The 19,511-nt window shown below is 44.5% G+C and overlaps 1 protein-coding gene across 3 annotated transcripts in view; it reads left to right on the top strand.

Annotated features, from left to right (window-relative positions):
- LOC149344304 (nose resistant to fluoxetine protein 6-like) overlaps positions 1 to 19,511 on the top strand; it is a 79,623-nt gene that overhangs the window by 20,134 nt on the left and 39,978 nt on the right. For all 3 annotated transcript variants that reach the window (XR_016283196.1, XM_089546236.1, XM_089546237.1), the window contains exons 2-7: positions 8,937 to 9,154; positions 12,539 to 12,723; positions 13,225 to 13,333; positions 16,105 to 16,201; positions 17,735 to 17,871; positions 19,129 to 19,338. Coding sequence is in view for 2 of the 3 variants with exons in the window: in XM_089546236.1 (XP_089402362.1) it covers positions 8,937 to 9,154; positions 12,539 to 12,723; positions 13,225 to 13,333; positions 16,105 to 16,201; positions 17,735 to 17,871; positions 19,129 to 19,338 (956 nt within the window). In the remaining variant the exon portion in view is untranslated. The remainder of the gene's footprint in view (positions 1 to 8,936; positions 9,155 to 12,538; positions 12,724 to 13,224; positions 13,334 to 16,104; positions 16,202 to 17,734; positions 17,872 to 19,128; positions 19,339 to 19,511) is intronic.

Raw genomic sequence — 19,511 nt, 5'->3', positions numbered from 1 at the left:
ACAAATATCTCTAGATCTCTAGGCATTTTGTATAAAGTGAGATATTTGGTTCCCAACTCTATTAAACGTCAGTTGTATTTTGCTTTAGTACAGTCTCATTTACATTACTGTCTGTTAATCTGGGGCACCACTACCAAGACAAACTTGCACAGGCTTGAGATATTGCAAAAACGAGCTCTGCGTTGCATAGAAGATGTAGGTCCGCTAGAACATACATACCCATTATTCTTAAAACATAATTTACTGAAGATAAATGGACTGTTTCAGCTAAAGCTTGCATATCATATTTATCATGAAGTCACCCGTGACCCAGTTTCCTTTAATGCTTTATACTTCCCTAACAATAAACCTTATGATTTCAGGTATAGTCATTTTCAAATGCCTCTGATGAGAACGAATTATGGTATGCAGCACATTGATTACTTAATTCCTGATTTACTTAATAAACACCCACGTATTATGGAACTTCTGCAGCAGCCTCGTTCCCCCCGTAACTTCAAGAACAATATTAAAATGTACCTTCTGTCTCTGTCTCCTCCATAAAGTGTCCAGTTTCTAGTTTTTTTGTGTTTTTTTTACTCGCTGAGTGTATGTCCAGGTTCGCTATTTTTGGCTTTGTTGTCCTAAAGACGTAGGAGGCATGCGATGCGGTTTTCATTGTTTGTCGTTTGCGTGCTATTTATCCCCTTGCCTGTATGTTAATTCTGTGTATCTCATTGTTTGCTATTTCAATTTTTTTTTGTCCTAGAGACATTTTAGCTATGCGTTGTTGTTTCCTTCATTTTTCATTGCATCTGTGTTAATTATGTGTAACTCATTGATCTTTACATATAATTCATGTAGTACGTATGCGATGTTGTTACTTTTCTTGTTTTTCCTTTGTGTACTTTACTGTATAATTTGCCGCCCCCCTGAGCAATGTAACGGGTGACGGGGCCACGTCAGGCAAAAAATGAATTGCCTTTTTTCCCGTCACCTCTGACAAATCGTTGTCAAAATAAACTTCACTTCACTTCACTTCACTTTCTTTGCGGCGTCATCCCACGCAAGGCAGCGCGTGTAGCTGAACACTCAACCGCTCCGCAACACTCCATAATTGTCACGTGCGAACCCGGGCACGAGAGAATCCTCGGTAATCTGCGCATTCATGCGTATGCTTGAGAAATCTCTTTCGGAGCGTCGATGGAACCCTCTTCCCACCCCCATGGCAGTGGCGACGTTGGCATCCCCGACTACCATGCGATCGCGACTTACTACAGCGAGAGTAGGCGCCTTCATCCACCGCCACATCACTCCCTCGTCACACACATGAGCGCAGTCTAGAGGCAGGTCCAGGTCAACTCCTATGTCTCGCTGGAAATTGTGTGGCGCATGCACCGGACGTACCACCCAGCTCACTGTTCTACCGGTCAAGCCATAGCGGCCGACCTCTACCATTATCTTTGGGTCTGCCCGCAACTGCGGGTCGTCGGGACCATCCTTCTCGCCCTTCCTGGGAGGACGCTGTACTTGCCGCCGACCTGATGAACGAGCGAAGACATCACCGAAGCGTGAGGCGGAGGCCAGAGAGCTTCTGGCATTTTAGGTGCCCTCCCACGATGCAAGAGCTTTTTATATAAGCTTCCTTCCTTCCTTCCTTCCTTCCTTCCTTCCTTCCTTCCTTCCTTCCTTCCTTCCTTCCTTCCTTCCTTCCTTCCTTCCTTCCTTCCTTACTTCCTTACTTCCTTCCTTACTTCCTTACTTCCTTACTTCCTTCCTTCCTTCCTTCCTTCCTTCCTTCCTTCCTTCCTTCCTTCCTTCCTTCCTTCCTTCCTTCTCTTCTCTTCTCTTCTCTTCTCTTCTCTTCTCGTATCTTTGCAGCTTGCTTGCATGCCCTGCCATTCAGATAGTTATGGCACACCTGTTTTGAGTCGGTTACTATCGTAAGAGACTGTGATGCGCACACGAAATCGTCGGGGTATTTTTGAACCCGGTGCGTCAACAGCGGTGCGTCAGACAGCGGAGCAGCGCGCGTGCCAGCCAAGCGTTGCGCCTGTGTACGTACTAATGGTGTGTGCGAGGCGACGACACCGAAGAGCACGGCGAGTACGAGGCGCGGAAAGCTGACGTGTCAGAAAACCGGGGTGTGAAGGAAAACACCGCAGCTGAAGGCTGGCTGCAGCCGTCGGACGTTGGGTCCACGCTGCCGGGACTTCCCTTGGATCAACAACGTAAGCCTACTGCGTACCTTTCAAGTTTAGAGGTGGCAGCCGACGGATTAAGGGTCCATGCTGCCGAGGCTGCCTTGGATAGCCTGCATAAGCCTACGGCGTTTCGGGACGCCGTCGACGGAGCTTGGCTGCGCTTTTTCTGCTGCTGGTGCCAAGTTCTTAGGGCGGCTGACTGGAATCCATCGGCATCTTCCTGTGTTCGTCTCCGCTCCGCTCCTTACCACCTGACTATCTACCGCCGCTTCCTTCGACGCAACGCCAGCGACGTATTGCAGTTCATCACCCCGCGTCCTTGCTGCCAGCAAGGCAATACCGCTTCATCTGGGACGCCCCATATCTTGTGAACTCTTTCCTTTAATCTGTATTGTTTTTACGCATGTTGAGTGTGTATTCTTGGTATTTTCGTTTCCCACTGGCTCTATTCCTTTAAATTATAAGTACGGCTTCGTTTTGTTTGATCTGCTTGTGTAGTACGAATCTGCCCGTGATAGCGTTCCCCGTTGGCAGTCGGGGACGCGTTACCGATTCGCGACAGAGACTTTCTATGTATGGCTTCTTCTGCCAACATCACCGCTAAGACTGTTTCTTCTGCCTCAGAGACGTTGACACACTTGACGGTCGCAGTGATCCACTCTTGCATCTGGTGATCGACTACCGTGGCAACGGCGTATTCCCTCTTCGAATGCATTGCCGCGTCCGTGTGTGCTATGGAGCTGATTCATCCGCGCATTTTTTAACTAGCAAAATGTTATTGGTAGCACCCAGTTGTGTGAAGTCAGCAGGCCAGTAAGCCAGAGATTCCATGAAGCCTTAAAGTGAGTGTAGATGTTTCTGAGCACTGAGTACACCCAAAGAGGAAGAATTATGCCGCCAGGTTGTTAAGTCGGTTTACGATGACGTTTTCTAGGAGAACCTTGAACTCTTCGGTATTAGCCGGGACCACCTCATGGAAAGGAAAAAGAAAATAAAAATTTACTTTCTCAGCCGTCCGTATTTTTTTTTTGTTACGTGGTATGATTGGGAACCATTGTTCACTCTCTTAACGCCGCATTAGGTGCACCTTTGCTCGCCCTTATTCTAGCAAGGGACTAACAAGTGCAGGTTTATCAGGGCTAGAAGAGCGAGTGTAAACATGAAAAGGGAATCAAGACAGGAAAACAGCAACGTGCGCGCGCGCACTAACACACGCACGCACACGCACACGCACGCACAAATACTATAACAGCGCTAATCAGACAACACAATCACAAGTAGGGTAGCCATGGAAGAATAAAATGCTCTTTCTCATCTTTCCGGCCCAATCTGCCGAGAATTCTGAAAAAAAATCGTCGTTTCCCTTCTATTTCGGCTTTGCCAATTAGGTTGGAACCTGTGCGAGTACTTTTTACGATTGTGGCCGGAATGCAAGCAGTTTCAGTGCATTTGAAGTGGAGTTAAAATACATTTAAGCGCTTATTAACACTGGTCACAGTGGAAGAATCCTGAATAACCACACACTGCAGTAAAGAGGGAGATCTAGGTTTCTTCAGTGCTTCAACATTGTTACGATTTTCGTCATTGATATTTCACGGTTCGCAGGCAAAAGTCTGAAACGCAGCAAAATATACTTTAGTGAGCTGTGCTACCCGATTTATTACAACTTCAGCATCTCAACAAAATCTAATACGCAGTTTGCACTCTGAATCTCAGGAGAATAGCTGTAACGCTCTCTCCCCTCATGCCCTCTGCATACTGTTCCACTCTTCTCTTTTTCCTTCCGAAACTGTTAGTGTCCGGGTCATCATTACAATCACCATCATCATCCTCAGCCTAACTACACTCATTGCAGTACAAAGGGGTCTGCCGTGTTCATATCTTTCCAGTCTTTCGGGTCAGCAGCCAAGCACCATAACCACTGAGCCATCTCGGCGGCTGGAAATTATTTGAGATAAGTCATTAGTGAACAAATTGAAGACAAGTGATAATATGGAGCCCTGGAGAATTCCGGCCTTCAACGGAAGTTTACTACTGACATTTGTCATACCGTCTAAAACAACAATTTGAGCTCGAACGGAAAGATAATTCTTGAGGACATCGTAAAATGGGCCTCTGAAACCTGTGGAGTGTAGTTTTCATAATAAATATCGTGATGAACAGTTTCAAAAGCTTTAGAAATGTCTGAAAATAAAGGAAGACTAAATAAATTATGATCGAAAGTTGAAAAAGTTCAGCGGAGAACTCTTTCAGAAGAGCTACAGTACGACGACCGGGAAAAACCAAACTGACGGGTTGAAAAATGAAAAAGTTTTCAACAAGAGATGACATGGATCTGAAAGAAATTTTTCGATTGTGTGGGAAAATATCGGCAAGATCGAGATGGGTCGATAGTTTTTCATGTTGTCTTTTTTTACTTTTTTAGATAGCGGTTTAACTATAGCAGTTTTAAGTTCACTCGGCAAAAGTGCAGAGTGCAGAAAACGATTTAACATGAAAATCAGAACATCAGAAAATGCGTCGGAGTTCCTTTGGACCAAATTTGCTGACAAGCCGTTAATACCAGGAAGCTAAAGATATGTCATGCAATTCTTGTTTTGTAGTTCTTGCCTAAAAAAACGAATACAGAGTTTCATTCTTTCAAGTTGTACTGGTATATAAAAACGATTAAACCTATCTGCGACTTCGACGGAATCTCCAGGAAAGAAAGAAATCGGGGAAGGAGGTGTTTGCAGAATTGTCGCCACGAAGATCGTTTTCAGGCGAAGTTTTCGTTTGCCGCTAGAAGCGGCAGGATGGTGAGCTGCGGCGAAGGTGATAGCGGCATCTACGGTATCACGGAAACCGCATCCACGGCATCGCCTGTTGAAATATAAGGTGTTAGCGTTGGGCAACGTAATGGCCGCAGCCGATAATAATGATAATAATAATAATTATGTCTCTATTTCCAATGAAGGAACGAGTAAATGCGAGACAGAAAGCATACAATTCAGGTTGACTAGTTTCTAGTCTGAAAGAATACAATTACAATGAAAATAATTCCTGGCACAGCAATAAGCAGACAGCCACAAACGATGATGCAGCAAAAATAACATGTTCACGAAGCACAGACCGACTTCATCAAAACAAAAAAAAAACCAGTTGTCTACAGGCTTACCAGTAATGTTGAAACATGCAGACCTAAATAATGAAAACACAAGGATTCAGAAGATTCGCTGTATCTTTTGAAAGATTTTGGGGATAATCTCAAGCAGCTCGTGTATTGAATCTTGAATAAGCGCCAGAGCTCGTTCCTTCAACTTTACACACATGAAATCCGTGGCTGATGATCCCTTAAAAGAATTCTCGGGCAGTTATACCCAAACAAGGAATAGCATGTGCAAACTAGGTGTAGGCGTGCCCCAAAAAAAAAGAACGGCGTACGCGGCAGCAAATAATTATGATTAGAAATTGATAGATTCACCCAAGTTCTGAAGAACTTTTTCCTTTTACACGATGACATATGGGCAGCGATAGTAGGCAATTTATTCGAATAAAAAGGAATATAAAGAGAGCAAGTTCGTCGACATAATACTCTATTCTTCTTGTGTTTCTTCTTTCCTGTTGCGACAGCTTTTTCGAAGAGAGCAGCATGCTAGTGAGAATTTCGAGCACGTGTTCAGGGACTCAGTGCCCAGCAATCTTTTCCACAGAATCTTCCTGCAGCGGAAGGCTCATGCGCTCGCACCATTCCACTAAAATGAACTGGAAGGCTTACCTCTAGATACAACAAAAGCCTAGGAGTCCATTCCTCTAAGATTGGGACTTCATTTGATCTCAGCTGACAGCGCGTGCGTCCTCATCCATATCCTGACCATTTTAGAGTGAACGCTGGCTTCACCTGAAACATTGCTTATTCGGGTGTAGGTTATAACAGAAAGAACATCTTCTCTAGCTAGTCAGAAAACATAGTGTGGCAAAGTGGTTTAAATAATAATGTGGTCACGTAGACCCCATTTCCTATCCTAGTACTCGTTATTACTAGTGACATCTAGAAAACAAATGTCATTGTAGGTAAATAATCCAACGTTGTCATTTGAAAGCGGCGTCTTTAAATTCCATAAGATAGTAATATATCCCTGCCTAGGAAGCAAACTCATTGCACAACTGGAACAAAGACGCTACACAATGCACACGTTTCAGTTATCTTACCAAAGACGTGGGTAAAGTTCTTTCAAAAGACTTAAAAACTGTTCCAGAGAACCAAGGGGCAAAATGAGGTGTACAGATAGAAGCCATCATTTTACATTAAGGATCGTTTAATCGAACTTAAAAAATAAAATACCGAGAATTTTTCGAAACTTGGTTTTTCCTTGAGAGGCGTATTTCTGTATAGTGTGTGTCGGGCTACAGTGAACAGCATTTATGCCCTCTAACTGCCTCGGTCGTTTTTTTTTATTTTGCGGCCAGAAAGTTCTTGCACTGAGTTATCGATTACGGGAGTAAAATAAATGGTCAGAAAATGAACTGCACTAAAAGGGAAAGTTGAGCTGGTTAGTACGTCATGTTCGTAGCAACAGCACCAAAAGACAAAGGACGCGCAAGAAGACGGGACAGTGCTTTTCCTGTCTTCTTAGCACTGTTTGTAAGCCCGAGCCAGAAAATGACTCTTCTTAACAGCACTGCTCAATGTCTCTGTATTCAATTCAGCATTTCTTTTGTTTCCTTGATGAATTTTATTTGGTTAACATGCAGGATTCCCCGGAAGAAGGTCGAACAGCAGCCTAGAAAACGCAAAATCTAAGCAACTAATCAAAGCTATTCTTTCTCAAAGGTATGCTATTTTAGGCCTAAGTTTTTGGTCAAGGGCAAAAATGACTTCTTACGCTTGTGCAGAAGCCCCATTTTGTGCGCAAAGCGCCGCTCTCAATAGCTGCGAGCGTAAATCTAGGACGCCGTTGAAATGGAGCGCGGCAAACAAACCTACGTTCAGCTGGAGGCTGCATACCCAGTTGGCTCTTCCAAAGAGGACGTGCACTCGTTTGGATTTTTTCCCGCCTCTGTGTGTCGAAGTCGAAAGCGAGTCACCTGGCCTGTCATTTGGAAGCAAGTCTTATTTGCCAAGAAATCAAACGGATGGCGGAAAGAAGGCATGGCGTGAGGCACTTCCGGTATGTAATCGTCGTGCGCAAACTAGCATGTCGCTTTCTTCTCTCGCGGCAGCAAAACTGCATACTAGTTAAGAGGTTTGGGGAGGTTTAACGTCCCAAAGCGACTCAAGCTATGAGGGACGCCGTAGTGAAGGGCTCCGGAGATTTCGACCACCTGGGGATCTTTAACGTGCACTGACATCGCACAGCACACGGGCCTCTAGATTTTTGCCTCCATCGAAATTCGCCCGCTGCGGCCAGGATCGAACCAGCGTTTTTCGGGTCCGTAGCCGAGCATCATAACCACTGAGCCACCACGGTGGCCTCCTAGTTAAGAGGTGTTAAATGTTTTGAAGCGAAACTTGATAAATCCCCTTTAATAGCCCACAGAAGGGGTACGCACCAGTAGTCTTATGCTCCAGCAGGAGGAAAATCACTATGGAGCCATTCATGTATTGAAGTACAGACTGAAAGTGAGGTCTGTTAATCCAGGCCCGAAGACGATCCCGATCCCGATCCCGACTATTTATGCCAACTGCGTACTTAGTTTAGATCGGTGCAAGTGTTCGTAACTCGTAGCAAGTGTTAATAGTGTTCGTAGGTGTACTCTCCGTACTGCAGTTTAGTGGTACCGGTGTGGGCGTTCTTTCTGAATGTTTGCCACCTTGTCGGTTCCGTGGTATTGTAGCGAAAGCAACACTACGCGAGTCGCCGAGCCATTTCGCGGAGCTGACGAAAAGCCATACTGCGCATGCGCGAGGAGCAGTGACGTCACACGGTGCACAGCTGGCGCGCCGCCTCCGTCGCTGCGCGGGTGACTCAGAGGTGCCGCCGCCGCGCTCGCCTGTTACGCATGCGCAGTAGCGGCGCATAGCTAGCGTGCCGGGGCCGCCGCCGCTGCCGCGCGCTCTCCATGCCCCCTCTCTCTCTCTCCTCGTTGCTTTCGCAATCCTCCAGGTTTAGCTAATTTTTTTTTGTAGCAGTTGGTTGAGAGCAGATTACCTTAAGTGGAACGCCGAGACAAAATGAGCCGACCCGACCGTAGCCCGTCGTGTAACAATAATTGGGGTCTAGTAACATACCTCTTGTTGAATTTTATTTATTTATTTATTTATACAAATACTTTACAGGTTCCACACTTGGAACATTGTGTGAGGGGAGGGGTTACACTATTTAGCAGACAAAAGATGGTACAAAGTGGCAGGAATAAAAGTAAACAATATTAAATACATTGGACTTCAAACAATTATTACAACGTACTTGAAGAAAACCGTATTATATTGACACAGAAGAAAAAACAGCAAAACAATAGCGGCACTGAATGGATTTCACTACACATACGAAGACAAATTATGTACTATATCATGGAATGCATAAAGGTGGTCCATTCGTTTTTGAACATCAGTGGGTCACGTATGGTAGCAATGCAGTCCAGAAGACCATTCCAATACTTGATAGCACGTGGCAAAGCAGAAAAATTAAACGCGAGTGTTCGGCCGAATAGACGTTGGACGCTAAGATTATTATGTAGGCGACGTGAAGTGCTCACTGGGCGTGTAAGTGGCAGTGTGGACGCGTGACGACTGATTGTTTCTTTTTTTTTCTATGCTTTTCTCATATACAGGGCACCACACCTTGCTCCGTTACTTCTGTGGCCGCTATGGCTGACCTGGCACGCGGCGTGCACACAAACGAGTGCAGCCGCTTCCGGGGTGCAGAGGACGCGGTCGGTCCATTTGGAAGAGCTCTGGCGTGTTCTGTCAAGAGTGAGCGTGCGTTGTCGGGGAGACGTGCTGCTATACTTGGAGCATCTGCAGCGGAATTCAACGTGGGCTCTCAAAAGTCAGTATAAAATATGCACATGAAAAAAGCTTTCGCGCTGAATAAGCTACGCACTACCCCGTTTACCTAGAAAGCATCCGACTTCAGTGCTCTATTTTCGCTATCTTGCGTATGTTGGTTACGAGACCATGAGCCACGTAAAGAGGTTACGCAAGTTTAGTGCAGGTGTGGGAATGCCGAGGCTTGGATGAGCGAGGTGTGTAAAACCAGAGGATGTTTAACAGGGCACGCTCAGGAAAGCAGAAGGGAAAATGTAAAAATGAGTGCCAGCTGTTAAACTAGCACAGTATTCGGTGTCTCGGGGAAGATATTGCTAATTAGTTATAAACGCTAGACAGCGTACTCGCGGGGCATCTCCAAAGAAAAATAAAGTGATGCCTCGGTTATATAAGTCACAAGCTTGTGCAACCTTTGTCATTATGAACTGCGATAACTTCTATCTGTCACTGACCACGCGGCAGCCATTAGGTTACCTGTACAGCAACAGGAGCGTGTTCCTGTTGCCTGGAACTGTTAGTTTGAAAGTGTATTAAAAGCACCAGAGTCGATGTTGGAAATCGCATGTGTGAATTATGCCTATATTGCTGCTGGATTTGAATGAAACAAGACAAACTGTAGCGGCCTGGCTAATTATGAAGTACCTTTCACGTAAACAACCAAAAATAATAGAGTAATACTGCCGCAAAACTCGCATTATTTTAAAATTTCTACACTTTTGATCTGTATATTGAGGCAAGTATCCTCCTCGTCAGTTTTTGTTCTCGACGTGGCGAGTCCATCCGTCAAGAACCTTCAAGAACCGCTTTTTGGCAGCCTGCTACGAAACGCGGCCAAGGCTTTCATTGAGTTCCCCAGATAAACGTCCGCTGAACGACTAGATACGCTTCGGGCTGCTAGCTCGAAGACGTCTCGGTAATTAAAAACAGCGGCACGACGCCCCGAAATGCCAACTCGCCGGACGAAATTTGTGAAATAATTGTCGAAGAGCTGCGCCAAATGATTCTAGCATTCACGCATGCAGGCTCCCCGAAAATTACGGACGTCGTTCACTATGAGGCTCAGAAAGATTCAAGAGCTCAGTAAAGAATGACGTGCCCATTAGACGAGCTCATTAGAATTAGATAGCGCTAGATAAGCATCGTCATTATTTTTGCTCTTTATTGCGTGATTTTTGTGTATATTTCTAAAAACTGCACACACCTCTACCCCTGTCCTCTTTCAGTATAACTCCTATAGGTACTCCCTATCTTCTCCCAGTCCCTTTTTCTGGCCGACGACAGCTCATGTGTTTAAGACAGCAGATAGCCTTTGCCGCGGCCGGCGCCATGTTTTCCTTCGATTACTTTTTTGTTGTTAAACCACTATTACCGGTGATGCTTGATTAGAACCTGCCGCCATGAATTACATCGGCGCACCACGCCGTCAGGGGAGCGTTGGCAGCCCGGACATGAGCCATATGTACCGTCCGAACGACTCCGAACTGTCCGCCCGTCCAACTATGGTGCTTCGAGCCACTTTCAGAATAGCAAGCGTCTAGGGATCCCTCAATCAGCGTCATCTCTTCAGCGTTTGTTGTGGCGAACCCGGCCGTGCATTCAGCTACTGCCCATGCAGCCTAATGGAGCTGCGTGGCTCTGTTATCATGCATCACTCACTACTCCCAGTGCCCGCACAACTGTGAACAGATATCGAAGCATTTTCGTGTTAAGGATTCGTTGGAGGCCAGCCACCAAAGCGTGTTGCCGGAAACTGTACCGCGTCGACCACACGCATATAGCCCTTCAATCGTGAGGGACAGTGTGGTGTAGAGGCTTCACATTTGCACCTTCCAGTGGCGCCCACCTGCTGCGGCAGTGCGATAAAAAAAAAAGCGCAGGAAAAATGTTTCTTGACTTCTCCCTCCCCCTTCCACCCCTCCCACTTTTTTTTTTGAGCAAGCTTGTCGTATTCACAAATTTCAGCAGTTGAACTGTCGTTCGCACGAAACAGTGCAGGTGTAAAATTTCGGTTAAGTATACATTAGTATTTCGTGCCAGTTTTGTTTCGAAGCATTCATCTGGCGTTTGCACTGGTTGCTCGTTGTCACTGCTACGCAACAATATCTGCCTCTCAGCACCGGTTTTTCACTATAACACTTCAGCTCGTAGACATAAGCATATTACAATATACTTTCAGCGTTATAACACTAGTCTGGCACTCTGTTTTACAGCATCAGCTGATAAGCCCCGTTACTGGGTTTTAGTTGTGAAATTTGGTGCGAAATTTTAAAGTGTAATTGTTGTTCATATATATTATATTACTTTGCCATTATCCATGTTTTTAGTCGTATCTAGTGTTTCAAACATAATTTATTTATCTTTAGTAATCTGCATCACCAAGTCATCACCTACTGCCTCGTTTGGTGGTATTGTAGGGCTTTGCAAAGCTGTCAGGAGCAGCTTTTTGCCTATAACCGTGCCAGAATCTTTCTGGAAAAATAAATTGAAAATTGAAATTGAGTAGTAGCTGTGGCAGTCAGTGCAACACGCGGGTGAGCTGCAATGGGAATCCTTTGAGGGTGGTTGCCGTTGAAGGGGGATGGTATGACAACAGTGCCGGAATCCCAAATCGAAGGATGGCCACCGAAGAAAAAAAGAGGGCGTGCCGAGAGCGTAAAAATGCGCTACAAGTGAATGGCTGCCGCGGGAACTACCCGGCGCGTCGTTACCGTGGGAGGAAGAACGTATGGCGAGAACGAAAGGCGCGAGCGGAAGGTAGCGGCCACGGGCACCTCCGGCAGGGTAGCAACTCTGGAAGAAGGAGGAGGAAGGTCACTGCGGAAAGAGCACGGTACAGAGAGAGCGCAGGAATATGTAACCGGAGGGCGGTTACTGTGGAAGGAAGCGAGGAAGTATGGAGAGCAGAGAAATGTAGCACGGTCCATCTGCGGTGGGCGGCTGTGAAACGTGTCGCCCAAGGTGGTGGCACCGCACACCGGTAGACTGGAGGGGAGAGCTAGTAGAGAAAAGAGTATATCTGGAAACCTAAAAGGGTGCTCTAGAGTTACCCAGATATGAAGTGGCTCTCATATTATCTGCCACTGCATATCATGAAATACGTTGCTGAATCTTGCTTCACACAGTGGCAACCGCCCTGTCACTTTTTCCTATTTTCAGTTGAAAATTTTGTACAGCATATAAATAAAGAAAACTCTCTGCGGTTTTGGCTTGCATATTCAAGTTTACAACATGATCTGCGCAGAATTTTTGAGTTCATACCTCAGCAGTGCGGGGGGTGAACTCTGATCAATAAAAAAAAATCTATGGATCACTCTTGACTTGTCTTCTCGCATGCTGCGTGCATGGCAGAAATGTGCAGCAAAACAGTGTTCACATGTTTACGCAGTGTTCGACAGCACAGCCAAGCCAGACAGTGGAGTCATGAAGGGCGCCCGCACATTCCTTGGTTTCCGGTCTGAGTGCATGGATGCGTTGCCCGTGCCTCACTCCTCGAACGGCTCTGGAGACGCACCCGGGTTTTGGAGCATTTATTGTCTCGTTAGCCTGGAAGTGCAAGGAAGCGCGCAAGAGGTTCGTGCCATGTCATAGGGAGTTTAGTGGAGCATTAGACACCCCCTTTGTGAAGTCAGAAGCACAAGTGCTTTTTATTTTTGCATAGTATGTGGAAGCATAGCTCGCCACACTCGTTGCATCTATATTTAAACCACGGGGGAGCTACAACCATAGAAGTACAGGAAAACTCGTGCTTCAGTCACTATTTATTGAAGTCAGCTTTATCGACTGCAGTGGTATTTTTGTATTATGTATTTTATATTGGCCGGGTCTATTATCTGTGTCCCACTTAACGCACTAACAGAATGCATGGGTAGTTTTTTCAATCTTATTTGACCTGCCAAAAGCTGTTTCTGTTTCCTTCGCCTTGATATTTTTGTGCTTCTGTGTCATGCTCTTTATGTGTTCATTGTTTTTTTATCACATGGAGTAGAAGATAAATTTGTTCTAAAAAAAACTATTTAAAAAAAATCATAACCTAGAAAGTTGCTGATATTGATTTCAATGGATGTCACCTAGGGTATACTGCACCCACTCTGCAGACATATCGACAGAAAGAAAATTCGCCTAGGACTCTGTGTGCCATCCTCCTGCAGCCAGCAAGAGATAGCCCAAGTAGCCAGTCTGTGTGAGTTCCAGTTAACAGCCCATGTTTTTCGCGGAACGGGTGCCACATAACATACTGGATTTGAAAATCTGTAATGCTAGATTGGAATCTGCGATTGGCTGATGACATTACTGTGCTAAGTCACTCGGGGGAGGAATGGTAAAGTATGATCAATAAATTTGTCACGCAGAGCGTAACGGTGGGTCTAAGAATTGATATACAGAAAAGCAATGTAAGTTTCAACAGTCTGGAAAGGAAGCAACACTTTACAATTGGCAGCAAGGCACTAGAAACGGTAAGGGAATACTTCTACTTAGGGCAGGTAGCAAATGCAGATCCGGACCAGGAGAGTGAAATAACTGGAAGATTAAGGATAGGGTGGAGCGAATTTGGCTGGTTTTTCCGATCAAGAATGGCAGTTTACCAGTATACCTCAAGAGAAAAGTATATAACAGGTGTATCTTACCGGTACTCACCTGTATGGCAGAAACGTGGAGGCTAACGAAAAGTGTTCAACTTAAACTGAGGACAACGAAGAAAGCTATGGAATGTAAAATGATAGGCGTAAATTCACACACAGGAAGAGAGTGATTCAAGGAAGAAACGCAAGTTAATGACATCCTTGTCGAAATCATGAGAGGGCTCGTTCAGGGAACGTAATATGAAAGGAATAAGCCCATGGTCGTTAAAGGTAACGGGCTGGATTCCGAGAGAAGGCAAATGTAGGAGGGGATAGAAAATTAGGCAGGCAGATGAGATTCAGAAGTTCGCAGGGGAAATGGTGGCCGCAGCTGGCTCAGGGCGGGTAATAGAATAGGTATGGGGGAGGCCGTTGTTCTGCAGTCGGCGTAGTCACTCTGATGATGATGGTGATGATGCAAACAATCTCCTACCGCCGGCCGTGCAGTTTTTCCCACAGACCTTTATAGTCAGGCATAAGAAAAACAGAAAAGCAGACACCAAGAGCCAACAAGAGAACACCGCCAAAGACGAGGCACCACACGACGTTTAGATGGTGAAGCCGCGTGCCATGTCTCATCTTTTTATGTTCTTGTCTTCTTGAGTGCTGCTATCTTTGCGCTATGAGCTACGAGAGATTATTCTGTAAGAATAGTATTGCTGAATCAGTTTGCCACGTGCAGTGGTAAAGAATTATCAGGTGCTTCTAGATTTTGTAATAATTTCAAAGCTTGCAAACAGTGCTAGAAATGACAAAATAGTGAAACTGAGTGAGTGAATATTACCAACAGTTCAAAGCTTTTGATCGAAGTGAAATGCAGCAACCCCTGTGTGGAGTTCAATGTTAGCGCCTAATAAAGAACCCTAGATTGTCTAAATTGAACCGGAATCTTCTGTGCGGCGTTCCTCGTAGCCTGTATGTGGCTTCGAGACGTTAAGTTCCGTATATTATTGTGTCAAAACCTTTTCCTGTCTTACTCCTGCGGGTAGCGTATGGAAGAAAATTATGAATGAAACAGGGTAGCATTGTATAGCGGTACAACTTCCGGAACATATGTAACTGCAGCTGATGCGCTGTTACTCTCTTGAAGACGTGTATGCGAAGCCTAACACTGCATTATAGTACAATAAAGGGGTGTTCATACATTAGTGCCCTTCTCTATACCAGCCAGGCTTGCTTTAGAAGCAATCTCTGTCGCTGCTAGAGCAGGTAAGCGAGCCAGCCAGTGATGGCGCTCTAGAATAACGGGTGACAACGTCTTCACGGCCACTTCGATTGGTCGCTACACAATGGTTGAATGACCGATATATTGGCGACTTCCACTTGGGAAAACCTCATGCTTAAGCAAAGTTGAACAAGGGAAGCGGCTTATATATATATTGTAAAGCTTCAAATTACACTACGCCGAAAAACTTCCCATTGCAGTGAATAAAAGATAACAATTTGTTTACCTCCTTCTTGTCCATATATCACGTGTCCCAGCCATCACCTTTATCAGCAATTATGTTAAGTCTGCTTATGTAAATGGGCATTTACGGGCGTTTATTTCTTCGGTTTCTCTACCTCCCAAGAAGTATTCGAGCCTTACATCTGATCTCGCTACAGTGTATCCGTCTCACCCTTGCTCAATTTTGTTTTTTCCCAGTCGGTACTAAATACGAAATCTGACGCGCTTACAAGCCAGTAGTTGTTAAGGTTGAAAATTATTCATGTTTAACGCGCAAATTTTTTCATTTTAGTTGCAGCTAAAAAAGTGGGAACTCTCGTTTGGTCCTTATCAGCTTTGCTCATTCGCTAGCAGTTAATGCCTAATTTTATCTTCACCACGTTCATTGCTAGCATTTATGTCAGCTTCGAAGCTTCGCCCTCATAGATGAGTAGTCCCAAGATATATGTTGTGCACTTTTTTTTCCAGGCGCATCGCTTTGTCGCTGTCAACGCTTTCACACTGGAGCGAAATTTACTAACGCCATAATAATTCTCAATATTTAGCTTTGCAAACTGAAGTTTTCTAACCTTATATTACGTCGATGAATTTCATTGTGAAGTTAAGCCTTTGCTTCATTCGCTGCATGACAGAGGCGTCTCCGAATAGCTTCTGATTAGGGTTGCCTTACTGCAGATGTGGCCACGTCATCAAAGCGAATTTCTTAGTGTCTTCTGTTCACCTAACTGTCGGACGTCACTACCTACGATAGGCTTCGTTGGAAATTACTTCGTTAGCAGAACTCTCGATTTTTAGCTTCATTCATTCCATGCCAAGCCAAAGACATATTATAAGAACGCGATCGCTTTGAACTTCTGGTTGTTTATATATTTTCTCTTCTGATAGATCTGCGAGACATTGGTTGTGTTGGGACGGGTATTGACGCCAACTGTGGCCAGAGAGCTACGCCTTTCATAGAAGACGTTCCTGCAGTTGTGTTCACGTATGTTTTTCATGAGTGTCTGTTGCTTTTTACAAACATGTGCCAGAGAAATATCCCAACCCCAAAATAACGTACGCACACTCGTGTAAGCCCGTGACGAAAAGCTAAAAACTGAAATTGACATCTGGATTTTGCCACAGCACAACAGAATGGCCTATCTTGACGGAAATTCCGAACTTCACATTATAATTGGCAATCGTGGAAAATTGTTATTCCTGCCAACGCTGCTTATTTTGTAGAGATCAGTACTTGTTTGTAAGTAGACCTATGATGGTGTAATTTCCTCAACATAGATGCGTGGCTATAGTAGATGAGACAACGGAAAGAAAATGTTCAGAGCAAATTTCATTATATTTTTGTTTACTTCATGGTTGTCAGAGGTTCATTTTTAAAGCAGGTACCTCAACTATTGTAAGATCGCGCCTAGTGATTGCAATATACAAAATTTGTGCCAATTGGTTTCATTGCTGCTAATGATAATGAGCTTTCTGTAGCTTTTCACGCGCTCTGATTTGGCAAATATTGCTGTTTAGTTATCTTAGTGGCGGGTTTACGCATATGTTTAAATCTTCATTAATGTCAATTATTTTCTATGTATAATCCAGCTGCCTTATTTGATGCTTTGGTGCACCCCTACGCAGTCTGGAGGATTGGAAGCATGTCTTGTGCATTCCGTTTGATACGGAAACTATATATCTCAATTGAAATTGTTTGCATGCAAGGAAACTTTTAATAATTCGTTTGAACATTAAGTAAACTATGAAAAATAAAAGCAATTAATGATGAGGAGAAAGATAAACAAAGATCGGTACATCTATTACTGTTATTTTCCCCCTTAAGGATAGAGAAAACTTTGTACTTTTAGTTGAGCCAATCTTTACAGCTGCATGGTAGAAGAAAAAATGTGGTTTGAGGAAACACATGATCTCGTGAAGAATAATTGATATCATGTTGCCACTTTGTGCGAATTACTTATTGAATAATTTTACTGTTACAGTAGTCCAATTATGAATTGTTAGAATTTTACTCTTTTTTGACATTAAAGGCATGCATATAGAATATCAAACTTAGTTGATACAGTAGCTTCACGGTAAAAAGTTTCTTTGCAGATAGAGCCACAATATCGTTTTGTAAAAGAATTGCTCACATCTGCTTTAAAAAGATCGATTGTGTGTCACTGAAACATCCACGCACCACCGTCACTTACGTTATAGTTTTGCTCAAGGCAATTGCTTCCAAAACTGGCCTTGCCCCGGCAGCCCGTAGAATTACGGCGCTCGGCTGCTGAACCCTGTGTCCCGGGTTCCACCCAGCCTTCAGCGCCTGCATTTCAGCTTGAGTGAACTGCAAAAGGAGTTCTCTACAGATGTTTGGGCGCACGTTGAAGAACCCTTGGTTGCGAAAAACGCAGAACCTTAGACCACGCGGCTGCTATGCCGCCTAAAATTTGATCGCTAACAGCACTTGACACTACAGCATCAAAGATACCTTATATAGTAGTTTGCTTAATATTTCGAAATTTCTTTATTTCAGCTTAATTATTGCTGGGTTCATCATAGCAGCGATAGTAGGGACAACCTATGACGTCTGCACAAGGATCCTGCGCTTGGAAAAAGCGCCTACCTCAAATGAGTCGTCTAAAGCGTCGGCACTGGACTTTTTGAGTAAAGGTATCATGCCTACTTCGGCTTTCTTTAAATTTCTGCATAAATTATCAGCCTTCGCTCAAGACGAACCAGAACTAACGTCCTTTTTCTAAAAAAAAAATTAGTATATAGTTTCCCTCTTTTTTTATCGTTGCTGTTTTATCGTTTCCTCATTATTATGATATTCCGTGAGGCCATAGAATGTAATTAATTGCGTTGCACTAGATCTTTTAGGCGCGGGTAGAGACTGGAGGAAGAGAACTTTATAAGTCATATTTACGCTATGTAAATTCACTGTTGAGCTAAAAACTGAATTAAGGGTTCATTAAGCTGCAAAGGCTTCCGAAGGTGAAATATATAGACCACGAATGCAGTAAAGATGGAATATGACTACGACACAGTATTCAACTTCGAACTTCCTTTTTGATTCTCCCCCGTGAGAGACAGCTGACTCCAAATGAGATCCTATCAAGGGCCCTGAAAGATAATTTATTCATAAAGCAGGCTGTTGCTTCCTAAGGGTTTCTTTTGCTTCCTGCTCCATTAACGCGGTAGAATCTACAGAGATTGACCACTGGACGGGCAGCCCACCCTGCCACTTGGCAATCACGCCTAATTGTGCCACGTCTTCTTCATAATCTTAGCTAAAAAGGCGGTATTGCATGTAGTCTTCTACTCTTATATGCGGAGAAAGGCGAAAAGGAAATTCATTTTCATTGATAAAGCAAAAGTCTTTCTCCAAGAACCAGCGCACAAATTTGCATGTTATGGAAGGAGGGACCGTCTAGGAACGGTGTTTCAGTCGTGTTAAGTAGCAAGTTGGTAGCTGTTTGCTATTTGGAAATTTTAGGATAGGGTGTTTCTACCACTTAGGATGATAGAGGAATAGCGGTGTGCCATTGCGCATGCTGAGAACACTTGCGCCTCCAGAGTTGGCATTCTGTGCATAATCCGCTATTCGACCATTCTCCTAACCGATAGGGTGGCCCTTTTGAGGAACTCGGTATTACTATAAGAAAAAGAACGCATCATTGTTTAAAATAAGTGCAACATCCCATTTAAGAATGTAAACAGAACTTACACTTGTACGTCACTTTCTTAAAAGTTAAATCGGATCCATGATGGTAATCGCTGGCTTGGGACAGTAGACGCGAAGTGTCGTTTGGCATTTGGTTCTTCCCATTTTAGCAGTGGAGAGTACGGGCAATAACAAACGTGGTATTAGCTCTTGTGATGCATACTCATTCAATGTGCTGAAAATTGGAATTCTTTTGACCGCAGACGCCAGCCGCGCCGATGAAAGCAAGAGCGCTGCGCGGCGCCTCCTACTCTGCTTCTCTCTGCTAGCGAATGGGGCCAAGCTGTTCGGGACCAACGAAGCTAACACCAAACAGGCGGGCACCATCAGAGTCCTGGACGGTTTGCGTGTCTTCAGCATGCTGACCGTCATACTCGTGCACACCCGCTTGTATATGGGGTTCTTGAAACTACGTGAGTGATGCGCAGAGAAAGAAGCTTGAGCGTGATAATCGAAACGGACGCGGAGTCTTATTGCCTCTGCGGGAAGTTATAAGAACGTACAGCGACTATGAATAGTGACTACAGTCCATGGCAGCTTCGCAAGGAGCAAGCCACAGCAGAATTTTTAGATTTTGTTACGAAAA

Source organism: Amblyomma mixtum, chromosome 5 (assembly GCF_055824585.1).
Source record: "Amblyomma mixtum isolate Tamu chromosome 5, ASM5582458v1, whole genome shotgun sequence".
NCBI classification, from domain to species: Eukaryota; Metazoa; Arthropoda; class Arachnida; order Ixodida; family Ixodidae; genus Amblyomma; species Amblyomma mixtum.
Note: the sequence above shows the minus strand (reverse complement) of the source record. Positions and strands in the feature narration are given on the sequence as shown.